Source organism: Ctenopharyngodon idella, chromosome 13 (genome assembly GCF_019924925.1).
Source record: "Ctenopharyngodon idella isolate HZGC_01 chromosome 13, HZGC01, whole genome shotgun sequence".
In the NCBI taxonomy this organism is placed as follows: domain Eukaryota; kingdom Metazoa; phylum Chordata; class Actinopteri; order Cypriniformes; family Xenocyprididae; genus Ctenopharyngodon; species Ctenopharyngodon idella.
In genome coordinates, this window is record NC_067232.1 from 26187943 (window position 1) to 26213393 (window position 25451).

Genomic DNA, 25451 nt, shown 5'->3' on the forward strand with positions numbered 1-25451 from the left:
ACATGTTATGAAGTCAGAATTGCGAGAATTGTTATTTTTTCACAATTTAAAAAATATAGAATAGTGACTTACATTTGGGCCTGTTGCTCATGCAAATCTATCAGATTACTTTAAAAGACTTATAAAATTAAAATGATTAAAAATATTATTAATAAAATATTTATTATTAATATTTTATATTATTAAATTATAATAAATATTATTATTTAAATGATAATATTTAAAATTAAGAATAAAGCAAAGATTTTGCTAAAGAAAGTCATACAGGTTTGAACGACATGAGGGTGAGTAAATGGTGACAAAATGTGTATTTTTGTGTGAACTGTCTCTTTAAGACTGAAATGATTCTTGCTCCCAGCAAAGTGTCTTTTATTAAAACCAGACAGAAAAGAACAGAGCAGAACTTTATTGTCAGCACATTAGCTTTTTAAAGTCTGAATGTGCCGAAAGCATATTCAAAAATCAACTTTTATTAAAACTTTACTTTCTTCAACTAAAAAAAAAAAAGCTCTGAGAAACTACAAAAATTAAACTGATTCAAATTACAGCATACAATATTAAAGCTCATAAACACACAGAGACTTGATTAGCATTTGCAAAGCTAGAGTTCTAATCATTTTCAAAACAAATAAATATTCAAAACAAATATGCAAACATCCTCCACAATAAAATCCCTGCCAGCCTGAATCAGCACACAGAACAGCATCCAGACAATCATGTCCAGATAATAATCAGATCCATTTGTTCACACAGACTTGAGATTTGTGCAAGAACACAGTCCTAAAGGATGCTGATCTTCATATTCTAACTTTCTACACCAGCATCATAATAAAAGACTGTTAAAACAAAGCAAAATAAATCAGCAGAAGAGATTTGTGTGTAATTCCTGCATCACTATAAGCGGCAACAAAGCCAAAGTGTGGATCAGTAATCACTCACTTTTCAATCAGCTTTGGATCCGGAAGTATTTTTTCCATTTATTTTCTCCAAAGGCATTTCAACAAGTACTGCGAAACAAACCAACCAGTGCCGAGATGAATGAGAAAGAAGGTGCGCGGCAAGAGTTCATTGATGATGGTGAGAAGTCCCATAAAACTTATTTTATGCACTGATAAACCACACACAAATGGACCAGAAATTTATTATAAAAAGTAAACAGAAAGAGTTTTGATTTTAAAGTCTCAATATTGTTTGAGTCACAAATATTTAGGCCTAAATTTAAGATTCATGTGCTTGAACTGCATGTGAAATTTCCATTACACAGTTTTAAAAGGGTCATAAATTGAGAAATCAACTTTTCCTTGAGCTTTTGATATATAAGAGGTCATCGTACTATAAGAATATCCTGTAAGTTTCAGAACTGAAAACTTCCTTGTTAGTCCAATAAAAGCTTTTATTGACACCAGGCCCAGCGAACGACTGATCCTGGAATGTGCCTATCTATGATAGATAGGTGAAACGCCACCTCCACAGAAGAAATCAACGCCTACTTCATCATTGCAATGTTAGCCCCGCCCACTGGTGTGTTAGAGAGATAAGGAGGAGAGAAGAGCGATACTGGACTAAAATAACATTACCTTTCAAAGGATCCTAATGCAGGAATATGGTTATTTATTTTCAACAATGTGAATGTCTCAGTTGAGCTTTATTTATTTGTATTCGGTACATTTCACTGTGGATTCTTTGGTAAATCAATCGCATTTCGGCACAGGCTTTGCAAACAGACTTTTACGATATGGACTCGACAGTAATGCAACAACATGTAAGTAACTGTGTTCATTCTAATGCCTGATCTGATATTAATGATTCATGTACAGTCAGATGATCTTTGTCTGTGTGTCAGTAAATCAAACCAGTGACTAAACGGTCAACTTCAAGTTGTTTCTCTTAGTAGGATGAAAATAATCTGTTATTTAAATGGTGATTAAATCATATATAGAAAGCGATCAAAGAACGCTCCCTTTACAGTCGCTGGAGCTGTCAATCAAACAACATGAGTTTATCAGTGACTGAGTTCTGGACTCACACCAAAACTCCCATTTTATTAAACAAATCTCTTAGTTACATCACGTTTGCACTGTTAGTTATGATGAAAGCATTCGTTAGTGTGCAGAAATTGAGTTGCAATGACGAGATCACTGCTTTCATGCGCTCAACAACATGTCTGTGATTGACTACAAATTTCATCACTGCAACCTTTCATGCCACGATCTAAATGTAATGCTATAATCAACACTTTTCATGATTAGTTAACCTTGCTGTGATAGTAAAAACATGCTAAAAGTTTTTGAGAGAGTAATACTTAGCTATTTTATAGGCAAAGATGTCAGCCAATCACAGCAGTGGGCGTTTACACTGAAGTCTCACAGCAGGCACGCCCCTTAAAACAGAGCGTTCAGATCAGAGGGCTAAAATCAGGGTAGGAAAAAGACCCTTATTCCTCGTCTGGTATCGTTTAAAGCCCTTTGAAGCTGCACTGAAATTGTAATTTTGACCTTCAATTGTTTGGGGTCAATTGAAGTCCACTATAAGGAGAATAATCCTGGAAAATTAATTTCTTTTCGACTGAAGAAAGAAGGACATGGACATCTTGGATGACATGGGGGTGAGTAAATTATCAGGAAATTTTTATTTGAAAGTGGACTAATCCTTTAAAACACAGATGGAGCAGATCGAGTCCATCAACACCCCTAAAACTTCACAGTCGTTTCCTCTTTATTGATCGATATTTCATTCGTTAACGTTAGGCAGTTTTGATTTACATGCTATTGAATGTTTGATTGACGTGTCATTTTACATGTGCGTCAGCATGCATCTGTCACTTGTTTCTGCTTCTTCTTCGTCTGTGTTTTGATCCGGAGATTCTGTACTCTTTCAGAAGATGCGTAATAGCACCCCCTACCGTATAACAGTGAAAACACGGATTATGGCGGGGAAAATTCCATCAATGGCGGGGAAAGAGTTAACTATAATAGCAAAGTCAGAATTGAATGATTCTTTTGTTACGGAAGATTACTCATCCAAAACACAGCACAGCAGAGTCTGGTGGGAATTGTGGTGTTGCTGTGGGCTGTAAAATTCATTGTAAAGTAATTTAATGCCAACACAACAGTAGCTAACCCAGTTTGAATGCTCGAGCCGGTTCAGTCCGGTTCACAGGAATGACGCTCTGTGGTTTTGCTGTGTGTGTTTTGGAAAGGGTCAGAAATAAAAAGAGGGCAAGAGAGAGAAAGAGAGGCCCTCGGGTCGAGTCCTGGAAATGCCTGTGCTGTTCTACTTAAAGATCCTTAAATAGGAAGATCTGGACCTTACGACATCATGGGTTACACTATGCTCAATGGAGTCGTCATTTTGACTTGAATAACAGACATAACACGATGAAGAGGTGTGCATGCAATGAAGTCTCACAGTGATGTGAATATCAGCATTTACAATCAAACAAACATGAAATGAGTGTTTAAATATCACACCATGTCTACAGCGCTCACTAAATTAAACATGCGGTGCCTTACGGTGTAACATCTTTACATAATTTCCATTATAATTAATCAAATTTGAGTTATTTAAATATATAGCCAAGCCATGATTATTTCTACTAATTTAAATCATATTTTGATTAACATTCACTTATGTTCAAAAGGTCTATTGATAAATGAACATTAAAAGGCTGCTCTGGTGTAATATCATGTAACTCTACTAACTAAACTAATGTTTGAGAGACTAAGAGAAGGAAAAGTTGAATATTAATCATCTATTTAAATGAAGAGAATTTGCCAAACTACAGCTTAAAGTAAATGTTTGCAACCCATTTTAAATGTAATAATTTGACACACACTTCTTTTCAAAGGTTTGGGGTCAGTAAGATTAAAAGAAAAAAATACTTTTATTCAGCAAGGACACATTAAATTGATCAAAAGTGACAGTAAAGACATTTATAATGTTACAAAAGATTTCTATTTCAAATGAATATTTTTCTTTTGAACTTTCTATTCATGAAAGAATACTGATGTATGATGGTTTCCACAAAAATCTGAAGCAGCACGACTGTTTTCAACATTGATAATAATCAGAAATGTTTCTTGAGCAGCAAATCAGCATATTAGAATGATTTCTGAAGGATCATGTGACACTGAAGACTGGAGTAATGATGCTGAAAATTCAGCTTTGATCACAGGAATAAATTACAGTTTACTGGATATTCAAATAGAAAACAGCTATTTTAAATTGTAATAATATTTCACAATTTTTACTGTAGTTTTGATCAAATAAATGCAGCCTTGGTGAGCAGAAGAGACTTCTTTAAACATTTTTTAAAAAATCGTATCGACCGCAAACTTTTGAATGATAGTGTATTTCCAAACAAAACAGAGAAAAAAAATTAGAGTGGGACTTTTACTCTATCCATCATCAGTTAATTAAATTCTGAAAAGTGGGTGATTTTAAAGATACTTTTAGGAAATCGGTATATACAGTAAGCAATCATTACTTTTGCAGCCACAGAAATTACACACATCGGATTTAAAACCCAACACACTTTTTGTTAAATGCTTTGAAAAGTGTGCTTGTGCATCTTTCTTTCAAATACGCTGTGATGTTTTCTTACTAATGCAGTGACACTTTTTTTAAGTGAGTACAAATACTTTTGGTAAACAAAGAAAATAACAACACATGAACTATCAATAATCCTCACGCTGGCTGGTCAAATCATACAGCAGCTGTTTCAGTGTGAGTCAGCTTCATTCTGAAGGCTCCCGCTGATGCTGCTGAATCTGAGTCAAACTAGGCATTTCTTTGCCAGGGTTCAATAAACTCTAAACCCAAATGGGCAAAGATGTCCTCTTCTGTGCTAGCAGGCAAAAAGGTTTTCTGGAGAGAGAGATAGAGACAGAGAAAGAACGGTGAGTTCATGTGATTTCCGCTGTCTGTCACACCGCTGAGAATAATGTGAGGAAACTCACTGGACTTGACAAATGATTTGACAGAGAGACTGTGAGAGGATGAAGAATCACAGCAGCCATGTTATTGCACATTTAAAGGTCAGTGAATGTGATTGTTTCAGAATGCTGAATCCTCTGTGTTTACATTGAGTCTCAGATGATGACTGTCTCTAAATGTTCAGCGCCTCAACCGACGGTCAGAAACAAACAACGGCTCACGGACAGCAGGGAGAAGCTATACTGAATGCAAGCGATAACATGCAACTAACCGCATGACTGCACATTGTTAGGAGGGTAAAATAAATAAACTTATCAACATTTAAAAAGCTGGAGAAAACACTTTTTGATATACATTTTAAAGCGGACCTATAATGCCCCTTTTACACCCAAATACACCCAAATGGTGCAAATTTGTCAAGCTATAATAAATGATCTGTGGGGTATTTTGAGCTGAAACTTCACAGACACATTCTGGAGACACCAGAGACTTATATTACATCTTGTGAAAGGGGGCATAATAGGTCCTTTAAGTCTACTAATATTCTAATAACTGCTAGTTGACACGTAGTTGCAAAGCTATAGTAAGTATTATCTCTAAAGTGGACTATCGAAATAAAGTGTTACCCTTCTCTGCATTTCTCCTCTTCTCTATCTTGCTTCCTAATCTAGTTATCTAATATGCCTGGCATTACGAATATTGTCACTCTTTCACTCTTTGATGAATTGCTCTTTGGTTAAAAGTGTCTGCTAAATGCATAAATGTAAATGTGAAAAGTAAAAAGCAGCAAAAATCATTTTAGGTAAAAGAACACACAACCCAGACTATAAGACATACATGTTCATCTATCTCAAACTGCACTTGCATGCATCTACATGCACACAAGTCAGTTTCCCAGAGTTCACCAGCATTCACCTCAGCACTTGAGACTGCGCGAGTGCTCGCATATGATGACTATTCGAGCAAACCGGAGGCGTGCACTGCATTAACAACCTTCCTGACCTTGCCACGGACGGGAGTTAGGGGACAAAGCCATTACAGACGTCAAAACTGATGAGCGAGGCAGAGCGCGTCTGTGCTCAGGGCGTGATGTCATGAGATGGTAAATATCTCGGCTGGAGAGGCGAGTCTGACTCACCGCGGCAGCGGAAGGGAAGCTGTGAGCTCGACACGTCCTGCCTGGAAGTGCTAAACTGGAACTAACTTGTCAGAGTGAGGCAGAGGAAATAGAAAGCATGCGAACACATTTAGAAGGAACGACAGGCTGCTGCACAAACCAGGTGGAAAGACGAGTTCGAAGTATCCGGTTTAATTTCCCCACATCATTATTTACAATGCAAATGAGGGAGGGCGGAGCCACAGAGGTCTGGATTCTTCCTGTGACACATGACTGATACAATGGAAAGTTACACTTTAACACAGAACAAACACTGTACACGAAAATATATTTTATACACTATCGATCAAAAGTTTGGGGTCGGTAAGATTTTTAAAAAGTTTTTGAAAGAAGTCTTTTATGTTCACCAAGGCTGCATTTATTTGAACAAAAATACAGTAAAAACAGTGAAATATTATTTGAATTTAAAATAAGTGTTTTCTATGTGAATATATGTTAAAATGTAATTTATTCCTGTGATCAAAGCTGAATTTTCAGCATCATTACTCCAGTCTTCAGTGTCACATGATCCTTCAGAAATCATTCTAATATGCTGATTTGCTGCTCAAGAAACATTTCTGACTATTAACAGTGTTAAAAAACATTTTATTTTTCAGGATTCTTTGATGAATATAAAGTTCAAAAGAACAGCATTTATTTGAAATAGAATCTTTTGTAACATTATAAATGTCACTTTTGATCAATTTAATGCATCCTTGCTGAATAAAAATATTAATTTCTTTTTTAAATGACCCCAAACTTTACATCTTCATGCAGATCAAAAACATCGGCACAACAGACACGACATGAGTCGTGTGTCTAACATCCATCTTTCTGTTTCTGTAACTGTAAGAGTATCACTAACACACAACATACTCTGCACTGCACAAATCCAGACTTTTTGGCAAGTATACAGCTGCATGAAAAAACACTAAATTTTGCACTCCATTCGACCGTTTTTTGATTAATTCTGGCAGCGTGTGCATAGAAATTTCATCACTGAGAGAGTATCAAGAGTGCAAGGATCTGGCGGGCAAAGCGTCTGTTCCAGCGTTCGATGGGCTATCAGCCCCGCTCAAATCAAGCATGATCCCACACGCCAAACTAAGCCTGGCTTGAGAAATGTCCATTCCCTACAATCCCCACAATCCCTCAGATACTCCATATGGGAAGAGCTCCACATTAATTACAGCATGTCTCCAGCACACAAACACATCCAGAAGCTCTGAGACTTTATATGTCCAGCAGATCTACAGCTAATGCTCATACTAGAAACCCTGCTTGAGCACATTAGCAGTGCCTTATTTAAAAAAAAAAAAAAAAAAAAAAAAAAAAATCATCATAACATAATCTTTAATATCTATTTCATTCAATGCAACAGGTTTATTTAGCATTTAAGTGGTGTAATTTAGTATTAATCAAATGGTGCCATAGCAGGTCATCATTCTGTTATGATGCTCATTGATCTCTTGATGATCTCTAAATGAAGTGTTGCTGAAAGTGTCCATATAATCCGGTGTTTATGAATAACACTATAAAAGTGCAGATGTGTTCACATCTTTAATGTCTCATTTCATAATAATTTCTAAACACTCATATTGTGCCTTCTGTCCCGTCTTCCATGTCATCAGTTTAACTAACTTTCTTAGTAAGATCAAAGACTTCAGATATACAAAAATGGCACGTGCAATATGGTGGAATAAGTCCCGCCTTCTAAATAAAAGAGCCAATTGCCAATTGGTAAAGTCATTGCATCACTGATGAATGACTTGCCTTAAAGGGACTTTGATAAGATTCTGTTGCTCCGCCATGACTTGACCTGAGAGACAAATCTGACCAAAGAGGAAGTTTAAAGTTTACAGTAAAGTTTGTTAAAGTGACTGACCCCTGTGACAGATTTTTGAATGCATAGTCTATCGTGTTCGTTATATCATTCTTTCTGACTGTAATTTCAAGGCTTTTTATAGTTTTTTCAAAATATTTAAACCAGGTTTGTTGAGTCAAATCCTGAATTTGCTACTGGGGTACCTCAGGGCTCAGTGCTCGGACCACTTCTCTTCTCATTCTATATATCATCAGTAGGGTCTGTTCTTCAGAAACATGGCTTTTCCTATCACTGCTATCCTGAAGACAAACATCTCCACCTCTCGTTCCAGCCAGATGATCTAACAGTAGCTGCTCGCATCTCAGCCTGCCAGACATTTCTTGCTGGATGAAGGACCACCACCTTCAACTCAACCTTGCAAAGACAGAACTGCTTGTGGTCTGGCCAACCCAACACTTCATCACAACTTTTCCATTCATCTAAGTTTGCCAACCATAACTCCATCTAGGAACCTTGGAGTTGTGATTGATGATCAGTTAAAGTTCACAGACCACATTGCTAGAATGGCCCAGTCCTGCAGATTTGCTGTGTACAACATTAGGAAGATCAGGCCATTCATCAGAGCATGTTACACAACTCCTTGTCCAAGCTCTTGTTATATCCAGACTGAACTATTTGTAATGCTCTCTTGGCAAGCCTTCTAGCATGCACTGTCAAACCTCTGCAACTGATCCAGAATGCGGCAGCAAGAGCATCCTTGATTACGATTTCACTTTTTTAACTTTAGTTAGTGTGTAATGTTGCTGTTTGATCATAAACAACATCTGTAAAGTTATGACACTCAAACTTCAATGCAAAGGGAGATATTTTATTTTACAGAAATTGCTTTTTAAGGACTACAACAAACAGTTAGTAGGGACTACAATGAGCTTCTTCTCGGGTTTGTGACATCACAAACCCCAAAATTTACATAAACCCTGCCCCTGAGGCCATGTTGGGCTGATTTAAAGAAGAGGAAGAGCTGTTGTAGTACAGTGTTGTTGCCATGCCGTCATTTTACGCCAGACTGCTTCACAAACGAGGGTCAATTAAACACTGGATTTCCTCAAAAGATAAACATGACGGCACATGCTAGTCAATGAGTTGAATCAATTCCAAAATGTATCCACTAACCATTCATAAACGTCCAGATTCATTCTATAAGTTGTAACTTCTTCCTGAGTCTCTCCATCAGTGTCCGACTCCAGTTTGAACAATGTAAGGCTGAACACCGTTACTGACAATCCTCATTTTGGCTGCGTGAGATTCTCCAGCTTTGTTGTTGTTGAGCAACCGAAGCGCGAGCTGTTAAAGCTCCGCCCTCTTTTGGAAAGTGGGCCGGGAGCAGCAGCTCATTTGCATTTAAAGGGACACACACAAAAACGGTGTGTTTTTGCTCACACCCAAATAGGGGCAAATTTGACAAGCTATAATAAATGATCTGTGGGGTATTTTGAGCTGAAACTTCACAGACACATTCTGAGGACACCAGAGAATTATATTACATCTTGTGAAAGGGGCATAACAGTTCCCCTTTAATGAGCAAAAGAGAGCGCATGTCACACCTCTCTTTGCACTGGTATCATCAGCAAAAGAGGCACAAAATAACTTTCATGGATCTAATCCTATACCTGTTCCAAGGGAGATAATTCCACCCATAGAGAACAGTCAAAGTATCAAGAAACGGCTAAAGATGCATCGCTTTCATCAACACTTGACCCATTAATACTAACACTTACTAACCTTGCTACATGTGTGCTAGACTTACTGTGACTTGTCACAGCACTTATATATTGTTGCCCTATTTTGTTTTAATTGCTTCTATTGTTCTCCTCATTTGTAAGTGGCTTCAGATAAAATCATCTGCTAAATGTAAATCTTGTTTGTTTTTTAAATCTAAAATGAATTCTCATTTCATTTCTGAATGGTGCACAGCCCTGCTTTCTATTGCACTGCCCTAAAACATGCAGCACAGCCAGTGTAGTCGAATACCAAACTCTTATGAGACGGTTCTTATAAATCACAAATTCAATGTGTAGTTAAAGATTAAAGGGATAGTTCACTGAAAAATTGTCATTTTCTCCCCCTCATGTCATGTACAACTTACTTTATACTGTGGAACACAACGAAGGTATTTTGAAAAACACTGTCCAAGCAACACTGGCCACACTGACTTTCATTATATGGACAAAATACAAGAAAAAAAAACTGTATTCCACATTAGAAAGAAATTCTTACAGGACTGAGATTATATGAGTTTGACAAAATGATTCAGTTTTGACTCAGAACACAGACTGTCTTAATAAATGGTGTTTTAATAACTATTACTAAAAACAGGCTATTGCTTTTGTTTAATATATTTGTTAAGTATATACTTATGATCAGTTATTCATTAGGCACTAAGTATAATTCTCATATCTCATGCTACAGAACCATCTTTTTTTTCTACTTTTTTGCACTGCTGTCACACTGAGAGATAGTAGCAGCGTTATAAGAGTTGTTCATTTTTGTGTGTGTTTTACTGTTGAAGAGATACAGAGGCTGCAGCCACATACAGTTATTAATATACTTGTCACAGCTTTGTGTGTCACACCATTTCTCTGCCTTAATAGTGTTTAAATGTGTGCAGCAGATGTACTGCAGTCAGAAACACACCCACACACACAAACTGAGAGAGTCGGTGTGAGAACACAGATCACACGGATCTCAGAGACAGCTGGACGGCACAGTGGAGAATATGGCAGCAGCTTCCGTCACATCTCTGTTATACTGCAAAAATAATACTATTCTTAAGGCAAGACACTGCAGGTGAATAGGGTCAAAATTAAACTAATAGACATCACAATACTTGTTCCAGTTTATTAATCAAAGTATTAAGACAATTGTTTTGTATTACAAGTTTGCTAAAAAGTTGATTAAATATACAAATGAGGCACTAATTAAATACGCATTCATTTGCATACATTTCCAGAGCACAGATTCAAACTTTGTGTTAATTTTGTTGACATATTAGAGTTCAAGGTTTTTTTATCACTCCATAAATCAGAAAATACTGTCAACGGCCAGAAAATAAATACAAATACATTTTCATTGTTGTTGTTTTTTTTTTTTTTTACCTTTAGAATATAGATGTGAACTATGGAAGTTTGTTTCCACCACTAAATAAAAAAATAAAAAAGGTAATTGTGACTTTTTATCTCACAATTCTGACTTTTCTTCTTTATAAAGTGAGATATAAGTCTTTTTCCCTCACAATTTGACATCATAACTCGCAATTACCAGTTTATATCTCGCAATTCTGACTATAACTCACAATTTTAACTTTATATCTCACAATTCTGACTTTATATCACGCAATTCTGACTTCCTATATTGCAATTCTGACTATAACTCACAATTTTGACTTTATATCATGCAATTCTGACTTTATATCATGCAATTTTGACTTCATATCTCCAAATTCTGACTTTATATCACGCAATTCTGATGTGATATCACCCAATTTTGGCTTTATACTGTATCTCGCAATTCTGACTTTATATCACACGATTCTGACTATATCACCTAATTCTGACTTTATATCACGCAATTTTGATTTTATATCACCCAATTCTCTTTATATCTCACAATTCTGACTTTATAACACGCAATTCTGACTTTATATCACGCAATTCTGACTTTATATCACGCAATTCTGACTTTATAACACGCGATTCTGACTATATCACCTAATAATGACTTTATATCATGCAATTTTGATTTTATATCACCCAATTCTGTCTTCATAACTCGCAATTGTGAGCTAAATCACGCAATTCTGAGAAAAAAGTCAGAATTGTGAGACATAAACTCGTAATTGCAAGAAAAATTGTCAGAATTGTGAGATAAAAAATGTGATCTTTTTTATTTTTTATTTCATGGTGGAAACAAGCTTCCATAGTGAACAAAACTGTAAAGTTTGGTGTGTGTAAAGCTGCTGAAGTGAGATTTCTGACTCAAATTCACCGCCTTTAAAGATATGCATTCAAACTGAAACCAGATGCAAAGAGATAAAGTCCAATACAATAAACATAAATGTGTATTTGGATGTTTTATTTCCACATAGTCTGAAAGAAGACATGTTATGGAAGCAAAATAGACCAATATCTCAATATGGACCAGTGCATGAAAAAGCAATGTTTTGCCCTCAGTGTCTGGCCTTAATCAGGAATTACTGGTAGGTGCTGGAAATACATCATGTATCCCCACTGACAGGCACTCAAAAACAAACTTTTTCAAAGCAACACATAAATCATAAGTAGTATTGCATTATATTCAAGTGTATGATTTACCAGACATGATATTATGTGCATTAAATAGTTCCCTGTTTGCTGCCTACAACAGTTCAAGAAGAGAAAATTAAAGTGATAAATTAACAACATAACTTTACCAATTAAAATTCTCATGCAAAGACTGCAAATGACTTAACTTTAGTTAAAGGTCTGGGTTTAATTTATAAATAAATTAGCTGTATAAAAGATCTTTCTCCTTCATTTACTGATTGAATATGCACAGACATCCACGTTCCTGCTCCCACTAAAACGCCTTCATTCTGTTCTGTTGATGTCTAATGTCACATTAAGTAAAGCCAAATGCATTAACTGTGTAAAATAAATTCATGGCCTTAAACATTTAATTAAAGTCTCATGATTAGTCTGCTCCGTTATCTGACATCACATGTTCTGTGCGTTTCAGCTTTCAGTGCTCCTGACGGTCAGTTTAAAAAGCTTTCTTCTTAAAAATAATATACTTTTAGTTTTCTGAGTGGCAATGACGACATTTATTTAAACATGAAAAGCAGCCGTTCATGTTCTGAAATTTAATTTCTGGCTCTTAAAGACAAAAGTGTAGCCCACAATAAAAATGGTAATTGAGAAGAATAAGCAGCTTTGTGTTCACCTGTCTGTCTGGCTTATGCTCAGCAAGATAATATGTGGATTAAATTAAGTGTTAACTTAGAAATATGATGCCAGGTTACATGTTAGACTACATCTTGATCTTATCAAGCTTTTCATTTTAGTATTGTGAAATCATTTAAATAACTTAATTTACTTAATTATTATGTGGTGCCTCCAGAAGTTTACTGAGGTCAAATTAAACTGAGTTTAATTTCCAGCATATTTTGGGTTCATTTTAAGCAAGCGATATAGTAATTTTTAAACAACAGTTGAGTTAAATAAAACTGCCCAGCATGTTGGGGAAACATTTAACCCAACCGCTGGGTTAAAACAACCCAATCACTGGGTTTGTCCATGTTTTAAAACTACAGAGCTTTGATCATAAAACTAAGCATTTAAAAATAATCTTAATAAAACATATTATTAGAAAATATTGATATTTATATGCATTTTATGCTGTTATAAAGCATATCTCTTTGATTTACATCACAAGCATCAAAATTTCATCTTTTTATCCATATAAATATAAGCATCTGCAACAAGATGCATAATTTTGCTCAGTTTGAGCCTTTGCATATAGAGGTGTTTTTTCACTATATCATACAATGAGCCATAAAAGCCTGATGTATCAAATATGATATAAAATAAAAAACACATATGCAAACTTTGTGTTCTAATGATGTGCTGTGATTGTGTCAGGGTTATACTGGCTCTATAATCATCTATGCGATTCATCTGCGTAGTATAATTACTGCTCACAAATTCACAAACACAAACATTAGAGTTGGAACATCTGTGCTCTATATCTCTCCTCTGGCCGGAACTCAATGCAACCGTATGCACACGATAATAGATGGTTTGGGAGAGATGAAACATCATGACAACATCCCGAGTGATCGGAAACATACATTGAATCTAATCAAAATACAGGCTGAGGAAGCTACTTAGAGACACTGAGCTGTGTCAAACTGCAAGCTACTTAGTCAAACTAAAAACTTAAACACAGCCAAAACATTGAAGGGACAGTATCTTAAAGGGGTCATGAATTGAGAAATCAACTTTTCCTTAAGTTGAGCTTTTGATGGTTATCGTACTATAAGAATATCCTGTAAGTTTCAGAACTAAACACTTCCTTGTTAGTCCAATAAAAGCTTTTATTGACACCAGGCCCAGCGAATGACTGATCCTGGAATGTGCCTATAGATAGGTGAACCGCCGCCTCCGCAGAAGAAATCAACGCCTACATCAGCATTGCAATGTTAGCCCCGCCCACTGGTGTGTTAGTGAGATGAGGAGGAGAGAAGAGCGATACAGGACTAAAATAACATTACCTTTCAAAGGATCCTAATGCAGGAATATGGTTATTTATTTCCAAAAATGTGAATGTCTCAGTTGAGCTTTATTTATTTGTATTCGGTACATTTCACTGTGGATTCTTTGGTAAATCAATTGCATTTTGGACTTTTCCGATATGCAACAACATGTTAGTAACTGTGTTAATTCTAATGCCTGATCTGATATGTACAGTCACATGTTCTTTGTATATGTGTCAGTAAATCAAACCAGTGAATAAATGCTCAACTTCACGTTGTTTCTCAAATAATCTGTTATTTAAACGGTGATTAAATTATATAGAAAGCAATCAAAGAACGCTCCCTTTACAATCGCTGGAGCTGTCAATCAAACAGCATGAGTTTATCAGTGACTGAGTTCTGGACTCACACCAAAACTCCCGTTTTATGAAATGAATCTCTTAGTTACATTGCATTGCACTGTTAGTTACGATGAAAGCATTCGTTTCATGTATGACAAAACATGTCTGCGATCGACTACAATGTTCTAATGCCATAGATATAAATGTAATGCAACACTTTTCATGATTATTTAACCTTGAGAGCTGTAATAGTAAAAACATGCTAAAAGTTTGAGAGAATACTTAGCTATTTCATATGCGAAAATGTTAGCCAATCACAGCAGTGGGCATTTACACTGAAGTCTCACAGCAGACACACCCCTTAAAACAGAGCGTTCAAATCAGAGGGCTAAAATCAGGGTAGGAAAAATGCCTTTTATTTCTAAATTGTGATGATTTTTGATGTAAAAATCATACTAACATTATAAGTGCACCCCAGGAAACATTATAAAACAATAAAACAACGCAGTTCATGACCCCTTTAAATATACAACTGTGCAATATTATTTACAAAACAATAAAGTAATAGAACTAGAGATGATTTACTTAGTAAACACTGCTTCTTCAGGACTGAATATCTCAAGGATAAGTGTCTGCAGGTGCCATTTCAGGTCGTCTTAACTGAATCACATGGGATATCACTTAAGCAGTCAAATGTCATTTGCAAAGCTAAAAGATGCCATTTAAAACTTTTTATGTGACAAAACTTGACCCAACAGATGGAAGCAGTGCGAGATGTTTTTAAATGAGACCCTACGGATGTGCGTGTCGCGCAGAGAGCCAAAGCGAACGTCCATCAAAGTATTCCTCATATTCACAGCGTCACATGCCCTCGTCAAGTGTGGACAGACTCACGCCTACAGCTGCCGACCGCAAACACCCAAAACATCTCCACCCTCGGGATTGAGCTTTCATTTTAATTCTCACTACACCTGATGAATGTATGCTCTCGCTGAAGGCTGTTTTTACATTCACATGTCTAAGAGATAAAGATATCTGTGTGTTCACACCATCCTGAGGAATGACAAACTAAACCGAGGGGTAGTTTTAAACTCAATGACATGTTCATTTAGAAACATGAAAGATTAAAAATGCATTTTATAAGGCAATCATTTAAATACACCTTTTCTGTGATGAGTGTTTTCATTTTCTGAATTAAATGTTTTGACATTTTTAAGGGGCTTCAAATAAAAACATCCAGGAGGTGAAGCAGTCCTGAGGTCACAAAAAGTGAAATTCTTTCAAAAAAAAGTTATAATAATAAATTGGAATTAACTTGAATATTTCCTAAAGAGAAATTAAATACCAAATCAGTCTCGTTTTAAAATATTATTAATATTTGAAAAATGTTGCCATGTGCCAAACCCAGCAAACCCATGGCAAAATTCTAAATTCATGACATTTGTAAAAATAATAATAAAAACAAAAAAGTTAATAATAATAGTAATAATAATATTAGAAAATACTATTGATAATAAAAAAAACATATTAATAGTAATAAACATTACAGAAAATGTATTATTATCATAGACAGCCTAAGTTTTTTAAAATTAATAGGCCTTATGGACAGAGAGAACAATATATTGATAGGTAGAAAAATTAATATTAATTTTAATTAATATTATATAATAATAATTATTATTAATATAAATAATATATATATATATATATATATATATATTATTATTATTATTATTATTATCCCTTATTTGTTACTGACCCCTTTTCACATTTATGATTAAAAACAATTATGATATGCTTGGTCATGACAAAAAATAATATGCAAGACTGTAGAAGTACTAGCTTGTTAGGTTATTTGAGCATATTTACTCTGTACTTTTACTCATAACTTCACACTCTTTACGTTACAGCTCATATGCAGCTATCTTACAGTGCAGTTAAACCACCTGACGCTCAGAGTTTGTTACAGGAGCGTTGACGACACAATACAGCAGTTGTGTGGGTCAGCGGATCATAAACCCCTGATATTACTCTTGGCACCGATCGCCTCCTTTAACACCTATTTCTCTGTGTGTTTTACTGTGGGAGGGAAAAGATTACCAAGGAAGTGATGAATTGGAAAGTCTTTTGATTGTCCTCAAGTTAATTTGTCTTTATTGTGGGCAGAAAAGGCTGACAAAGGCAGAAGGGGTAGTCGTCGATTAGGCCTGGTATCTGTCCTGCCTGAACGATTCTCACCGTGGCAGAGGAGGAGGAAAGATTGGACACTTCCCTGCTAATCAATCCTGCAATTACTGCAGGCGTCATAAAGCACTGGCGATCATAAAACCGGCCCTAAAACACACACACGCACACACACAATACGGCCCGTTACATCTCTTATCTGACTAAACAGCACATCCCCTTGCCAAATAATTAAAGACTTGAGCTCATCAGCGTGAATTGATGGGTGAGAGAGTTCTGGCCAGCCGGTCTGCAGGTGGACGTCCACAAAACCAGCGCTGAGCCAGCGAAGATGAGCAATTATTAAAGATGAGTGAAGATTAGTAGGCGTGAGGCGATTACATGCCAAACAAATCTCCAGAAAAATTGGAAACCGCTCGCTGGACTCAATCCCAGTGTTAAAGCTCGACGTTCAGTGTGTTATTGCGCTGAGATCAAGTTTGCATCCTAAACCCACTGAGATTCACTATTCAGTCTTTACATTTGGGGTGGCGAAGGCATTATATGTTTTTAAACTACAGAGCTTTGATCATAAAACTAAGCATTTAAATGTCATCTTACTAAGACATCATTGGCAGATATAGAGTGATGACTGATATTTTTATCATTTTATGTAAGTATCTGCTATACTGTTATAAAGATCCTGAGCTGTTTTTTCCACCGCATTTTCACTATCATACTATATGAGCCATAAAAGCCTGATTTCTGACTATTATTTCAAATGTCAGGATTTACAGGGTTGACCTTTATTTTCCCTTTAAATGATTTCAACTGAACTTGAATACCGCACATGAACAAACCTCTTCTGGAAGCTCAAACGTGCTGCGTAACCAATGAAGTTCATTCTCGTGTGTTACGCAGCATGTTTGAGCTTCTGGAAGAGGTTTGTTCTTGTGCATCATTCAAGTTCAGTTCAATGCTCAGATTTCACCAAAAAGATCTTCATTTGTTTCAAAGATGAACGAAAGTCTTACGGGTTTGGAACGACATGAGGGTGAGTAATAAATGACAGAAATGTAATTTTTGGGTGAACTAATGCTTTAAGCCTTTTACCTTCTGTTTGAATCATAAGAACACAAGAAATGTTTGGTAAAGATGAACTTCTTCTGACTTGACATGACATCTTAAAACACTGCACTCAAATCAAACAGCAAGAAGTGCTCCAGCGGTCAAAGATGTCCGTCAAAGACGTTCATCTGTTAAAAACACATCTTGACACATCTGCATTCTGCGTCTAGACAGTTTGAAGGTAAGAAGCCATCCTGAATGACCACTAAAAGGCATAAAAACAAATGTATATTGAGTAAAATAGCCCATATTTTCAGTACAAATTCAGTATATATATATATTTTATGGCAATGCTTACTTTGGTCGCCTTCCCCACAATGCATACACGCAATGCTGCCTTACAATTCACTTTAATGTCGCTGCACACAGACTTTGCATCGTCTGATGCCTGAAAACGCTGTCTAGATTTAAGAACATAGCTTTCATCTGAACTCCACCTGCAGATTTACTAGAGTACATAAAGCACATCACATCAGTCTGACATCTGTTCAAACACTTATAAATTCCAGCAGTGGAAACCCAAGAGTTCAATTACAGCGTGTTTGTGTGATTGTTCCTCACTGTTATTGTTCAGACTAGACTCATTCGGAGAGAAATAAGCACTTCTATCTGCTTCTCGCACCGTTCCCTGTGTCTGTTCGGTCTCTCTGTCATATGGGCATAAACAGAGGCTCGGAAGATAAAAATAAATTAAGTTTCTCTGCTCTGCTGAAGCCTGTAAATAATTAATTGGTTTGTTTCAAAAGAGGATGCAACGCATGTCAAATTCACCCATTGTCCCAGGCGCCGTGATCCTTAGCATTAAAATGCTCATCTTTTTAAACACTGTTGTGAAAGGACTCTATTTCACATGAGAGAGGAAGAAAACAGCCTAGAAACCACTGAAAACACACACACACACACACATATGTATGTATATTATGTATATATATATATATTTTGTATGTCATATACAATATCACATCAGTTTTAGTATGCAAAGGGTTACCATGTTGTTTCTCAGTTTGACGCCCACTTGTAAATAAACATAGCGCTCCTCAAACTGGCACATCTGACAGGGAATCACAGATTTCATGGTGATTCGAAAATCACATATTATTAACGCTTATGAAACATGATGAGCGAACCGTGAGTCACATCACAAATCACAACAATGGCTAAATAATGGAACTATTTTGAGCGATCCAAGAAAAAGTGCGACTGGCATGATGAAGAATAAGTTTCAGAAGCGAGAGAAAGAGACGATATTAATATCCTCCATCTGAAAGTGACTAGTAGATAAGTATATGTGACGTGTTGTAATAGCTCAAGAGAAAGTCTCAGTGCTAATTAGGACGTGCGGTTTGATGTTTGCTTCAAATCAAATCCCACAGACGCACCAGTGTCCTCTCCAATAACATCACAAGACGCTCTTCAGCGAGACAGATGCTGGCTAATTTGATTTAACACTGGTGTTTTAGAAGTGAATAAACATGCTCATTCATTACGATCAGGTTATGTGATGCTCTTGCTTATTGCACACGCTTCAACTTTTCACTCTATGAATCGCATTAAACAATTTCAAATTCATATAAAGCTTAAAAGAAAAGTCGTCATTTACTCGCGTTCATGTTAACAGAAGTTGAGTTCCAGAGGTCAGCGGAGGAACTTTTACTCATCTGTAATCCTGCCTCAACATCCATGGCACTCAACTAAAGGTTGATTCAAGGAAACTGTTCTGGCAATTATCCAACCGTAACTGCTCTGAATTAAAGAGCATTCGTTAAATGAATAATAATATTGTGCCCTCTGATTCAATGCAACTGTACCGGTCAAAGCACCTGAGCACTTCCTCGTATACCATTCCACAAACTACAGAAGATTGCATTAAAAATTAATTTTCAATACAAACAGGCCTAAATCTGTACAGATGAGTCCTAACTCTAGCCTTGTATGAAAGTCAGACAGACAGACAGACAGACAGACAGATGATAGATAGATAGATAGATAGATAGATAGATAGATAGACACATAGAAAGATAGACAGACAGATGATAGATAGATAGATAGATAGATAGATAGATAGAGATACACAGACAGACAGACGATAGATAGATAGATAGATAGATAGATAGAGATACACAGACAGACAGACAGACGATAGATAGATAGATAGATAGATAGATAGATAGATAGATAGCATAGATACATAGACAGACAGACAGACAGACAGATAGATAGATAGATAGATAGATAGATAGACAGACAGATAGACAGATTAGATAGATAGATATAGATATATAGACAGACAGACAGATAGACATATAGATAGATAGACATAGACAGACAGACAGATAGACAGATTAGATAGATATAGATAGACAGACAGACAGACAGACAGATTTATTGTTTTAATTAAACTTTTTAAGTTGCAAACATTCTTTTGTTGAGTTCTGTTGACATAATAATATTGATCATTACATCCACTTAATATCCTCTGTAATTTAAACTCAAATTTATGCGTTAATTGGCTTTTTTTTGTTTGTTTTTTAACACAAAATTAGGTTGTAGTAACTTAATAAAATTGTCTTGATAATTTCAGAAATTAGGCTGTGGATTTCTAGTTCCCAGCATGCTTTGCATAGGACTGGATAATGAGAATAAATGTTGAAATTAAGTGTTAATTTATTTGTTTTTAGTGAAGGGAAAGACCTGTTAGTGTTTAATGCTGTTATGTTTGACATTTAAAAGAGTTTCTGTTGTTGAAGTTTTTATGGTTATCATTGTGCTGAAGAGTAGAAACACGAAGGTAAACACTACATTGACTACATTGCTAGAGACAAGTAATATCTTACTTGTTCATTAAATATACATGTTAAATAAGATATGTTAGCATGTGCTATGATAGCTGTTGATTTGAATTGAAATAGATAAGATTAATTGGTTCCAGGGATACAAGAGCGACTTGGAGCGACTTTTTTGAGTAATTGTGTGTGTGCTACAAATTATTAAGTTCCTCTAACTCAATGTAGCTTGTTGGTTGAACATAAATTCACTCATTTTGTTTTTTGGTTTTTTTTTTGTTGAGCCAACACATTTTTTAGAGGGTGGATGGATGGATGGATGGATGGATGGATGGATGGATAGATAGATAGATAGATAGATAGATAGATAGATAGATAGATAGATAGATAGATAGATAGATAGAGCAGTGCCTGAGGCTCATGAAGGTCCCTTAACTGTTTTAAGATGTTTTAATATAGAGTAATTACTCACATGCCGTACTTCTGGGGAACAATGATCATGAAAACTAAATGAGTTCAGGGAAAAATAAAATGGTACAAAAAGTTGATTGCATCTGTCCAACTCCGTATTAAACACTCTCTCTCTTCAACTAATTTAAAAACTGTTACAGCAGGCATAAAATTAACAGTATGTGCAATTTCATTTCTTCTGTAGCCAACAGAAATTTAATTACTGGGCTTTGTCTTATCATGTGTTATCAAACAGGTCATGTAGAAAACCAGATCTGGCACATTTTGTACCTAATCTGAATTCAAAATCAGAAGCTAGTGGAAATGTACAGACTTTAAAAGAATACGCAGTTCTGCTCATGGAGGACACACATTGACAGTCTGTGCACATGACTACAACAGAGGCTTTATTTTTTTTAAGAAGGCTGAGACTGTATGGGGTGGGTAGCAACATCTTGCTTGTTTTTTACCGAGCCACGCTTGAAAGTCTTATTCGCTATGGAATCACAGTCTGGTTTGGAAATTTGTCTGTTCAGCTGAAAAATAAACTGGCCCATATCCATAAAACAGCCATGAAAACCATAAGAATAAAACAATATGAGCCTATACAGACTTTATATGAACAGGCAGTGATGAGAAGAGCAATAAGTATCAGTACTGATTCCAAACATCCTCTTTTAAGCGAATACCAGCCGTTGCCATCGGGAAAGAGGCTGAGAATGCCAATGTGTAAAACTAATCAACTGAAGCTTTCATTTGTTCCTGCTTCGATAAAACTGCTGAATTCTACCAAGGACAATGTACCTATAGCACTTTAGCACTTTTCTGTGTTTTGCACTTTACATATCTTGTATTTTAGATCTATATACTGTTGTGTTTAATTGTCATGTTATTGTATGGTCAGAGTAACACTGTAGCACTTTGCCCAAGACAAATTTCCCTTCGGGGACAAATAAAGGTTATCCTTATCCTTAAATCTAGTCTATTTGCTAGTACACATCTCAAACAAAATTAAAAATATCTTTTAAAGATCTCATGTTTCACTCAGATAATGCTAAATTTCATGAATAATTACAAAGGAATGGCAAGTAACACAATAAACAAAATGACAATTTTTGCAGTAGAAAGACTCCAGTAATCTTTGTTTTATTTACAACAAAAATCATTTTTACAGTGTAACCTTAAACTTTGGCAAACTAGTTCTTCCTCAAAAGCAAAGCTTGTACCTTGAATGAGTAAAATTTTGCACCCTGACTTCTGGAAGTTGTATAAAGGCAGCCAATTAGACCATAAGTGCATATTTTGGGATGCACATCAGACGGTCATTGAGCGACTGTGAGCTTCTGCCTGCTGCGACACTAAACACTGCTATTCATCTGATGCACCTGTGCAGTGAAACATGATCCAGAGACGAGTTTTACCAGCGCAATAAACGTGAATCATTTCTGATCTCTTGACCCGAGACATGAGGTCTGTGAGAGAGAGGCAGAAACACAAGTCTGTGAAACTGGATCTTCAGCCATTTCCTGTTCCTGTCGCCACAATCACCGAGACAATTAATACTACATGACACGAGCGCAGGCCAACAGCCCAGCCGACCCTCGGCGCTCCTCTCTGATCAATAAAACATTCATCGCCTCCTCAATCTGCTCGGGGCCTAATTTCATAACAGCAGCATCTCTCAGGTAGTGGGTTGGAGGACAAATGCTCATGGGAATTCAATTTCAATGACAAAAGCATGTACAAGGACTGATGCTATAAATACATCTCTCTCTATGGCTGAGTGTGATCATGGCTCTGTTAGATTCAAGGGCTGATATGAAGTGCTGAGGGGGACGAGAATGAACATACAGAGTGGGACATGATCATACTGTATGCCTGAAACACAACGGGGAAAACAGACGAGACATTTGAGGGGAGGAATGTCCTGGATGAACATGTATATGCATTTATTTACAATAGCGATCAAATTTTGTAATGATTAAAGGGGTGGTTGATTATGATTTGACTTTTTTAACTTTAGTTAGTGTGTAATGTTGCTGTTTGATCATAAACAACATCTGCAAAGTTACGACGCTCAAAGTTCAATGCAAAGGGAGATATTTTCTTTTACAGAAATCACTTTTTACAACGAGTTTCTTCCTGGGTTAGTGACATCACTAACCCTAAAATTTACATAAACCCCGCCCCTGAGAACATACAACAAAGGGGATGAACAGTAAAGCTGAACACCGTTACTGACAATCCTCATTTTGGCTGCGTGAGATTCTCCAGCTTTGTTGTTGTTGAGCAACGAAGCGTGAGCTGTTAAAGCTCTGCCCTCTTCTGGAAAGGGGGCCGGGAGCAGCAGCTCATTTGCATTTAAAGGGACACACACAAAAACGACGTGTATTATATTACATCTTGTAAAAGGGGCATTATTAAAATAGCTGTTTTCTATGTGAATATATAGTAAAATGTCATTTATTCCTGTGATGAAAGCTGAATTTTCAGCATCATTACTCCAGTCTTCAGTGTCACATGATCCTTCAGAAATCATTCTATGCTAAAATTGCTAAATTACATCTTAAAACAGCAGATCATGCTGCAAACAATGCCAAGATCATGGGTTCGATTCGCAGGGAATGCATGAACTGATGACATGCAAACCGTCAATGCAATTCAAGTCACTTTGGATAAAAGCTTCAAAAATTACATATTTTTCTTGCACATTCATATGCATTTTAATCTAAAAACTTGATGTAGATTAAAAAAGTTTGTGGACATGCTACCCACCTGCACATATTTACAAGTTGCTACACAGTTCTATTCCCAAATGACTTGCCAAAGTTGCATATTAAGGTTGGGTGTTCGTTTAAATCATTAATCTTGAGTATAAGCAATAATTATTGAATACTTCGCAAATAGGACTAATACAAAAAGAGAAATTTTAATACATTGAATGCCGAGCTAACACTAATAATGCAGTGCTTGTCACTTACTCCAGTGCACAACAACCTGTTTTCACATTTCAAATGGCTTCGATGCACATAAACACAAAATACACACACACTATGAAAGGAAGAGATTTGGATGACTCAGAACCACATGACCCCCCCCTTCCACACACACACACACACACACACAGAGCCATTACACACCAGTTTAACAGCCCATCCGTCTTGAATGCTCCGCCGCTCGTGTACCATCAATTCAACATCATCTCCTCTCTTCCTTCTGCTCCTATTACACCTCCCTAATTGTTTTTCTGACCTCCAAGGAGTAAAACTCTGCAAAATGACTGAGGCTTGAAATGAACATCCGTGCGCTCTTAGAACGGCAGCGCGGCGTGAGTGTGTTTATCTGCCTGAGTGTGTGTGTGTGTGTGTGTGAGGGGTGGCTAGGCCTCTGTGATGACACATTTCTGCATGTTTTCAATGTCTAGTCTAGCGAGGGTCACGTTGTGTACCACACTCTGTTATGGCTGTATAACTTTTCCGCACAGCTGATTTTCCACAGACAAATATGAGGAATCTATCAGACGGTAAATAGAGAACACATGAGCGTAATAGATGTCACAGCGAGCCCTGCAGAAAACACTCATCCTCCAGCCAGCGGCAGACCCTGGTAGGAATCCATTCGACTGGCTGTTTTCGCTATTGACAAATCAAACATGTTCAAACTGATCTTGATATTTCATGACTCTCTGGAGAATAAAAGGCCTCTGAGATGCAGCCGAGGCACTGTGATATCATTCACTCAAAAAAGGCCAAAATTTAAGATAGCATACAAAATTTCATTGCATTTGGGGGAAAAAAATGAGTAAATGCTGACAGAATGATCATTTTTGGGTGAACTACGCCTTTAAGCATATTGAGAACCATCTTCATGCAACACGGTCTGTTCACCGAGCAACAAACAGTCTGTGAGAGATAAACAAATGCATGAAGGCCACAGTCTGCTGCCCTTTCATCGCCTCATCTAAACACACAGTGTGATTTAGTCACGATGTGGATGGAGCTTCACTTGTGTAATTGGAGACTGGTGAGGTTATTACTGAATATAATGAGACATCTTTCTACATTTATCGGCTTTACGGGAGCGTCTATAAAGATGCATTAAAAGAGCAATGAGCAAAACATGCGCTACTCCAGAGCGACGGCACAGAGAAACTGTGCTGATTAAAGGCTTCATATCCTGGAACTGCATTCTGTTAAAAAGTTCTCTGCAGAGTTTGCAAGCCAGTGATTCTGATGCAGGCACATACTGTGTGTGAATTTATATGGATGTGTTAGATTAATTACCTTAGCAGATGCATATTTGCATGTTTACATAATTATGTGAAACCTCACAATATGTTCTATAATTTAAAATATAGTTAAATATTGGAAAACAGTATGTG

At 36.5% G+C, this 25451-nt stretch overlaps 1 protein-coding gene across 2 annotated transcripts in view; it reads right to left on the bottom strand.

Annotated features, from left to right (window-relative positions):
* Nucleotides 1-336: 336 nt before the first annotated feature.
* The window catches only part of dntt (deoxynucleotidyltransferase, terminal), a 132348-nt gene continuing 107233 nt past the window's right edge, over nucleotides 337-25451 (bottom strand). For both annotated transcript variants that reach the window (XM_051918090.1, XM_051918091.1), the window contains one exon: nucleotides 337-4866. In XM_051918090.1, the coding sequence (XP_051774050.1) occupies nucleotides 4780-4866 (87 nt within the window). In that variant the 3' untranslated portion in view covers nucleotides 337-4779. The remainder of the gene's footprint in view (nucleotides 4867-25451) is intronic.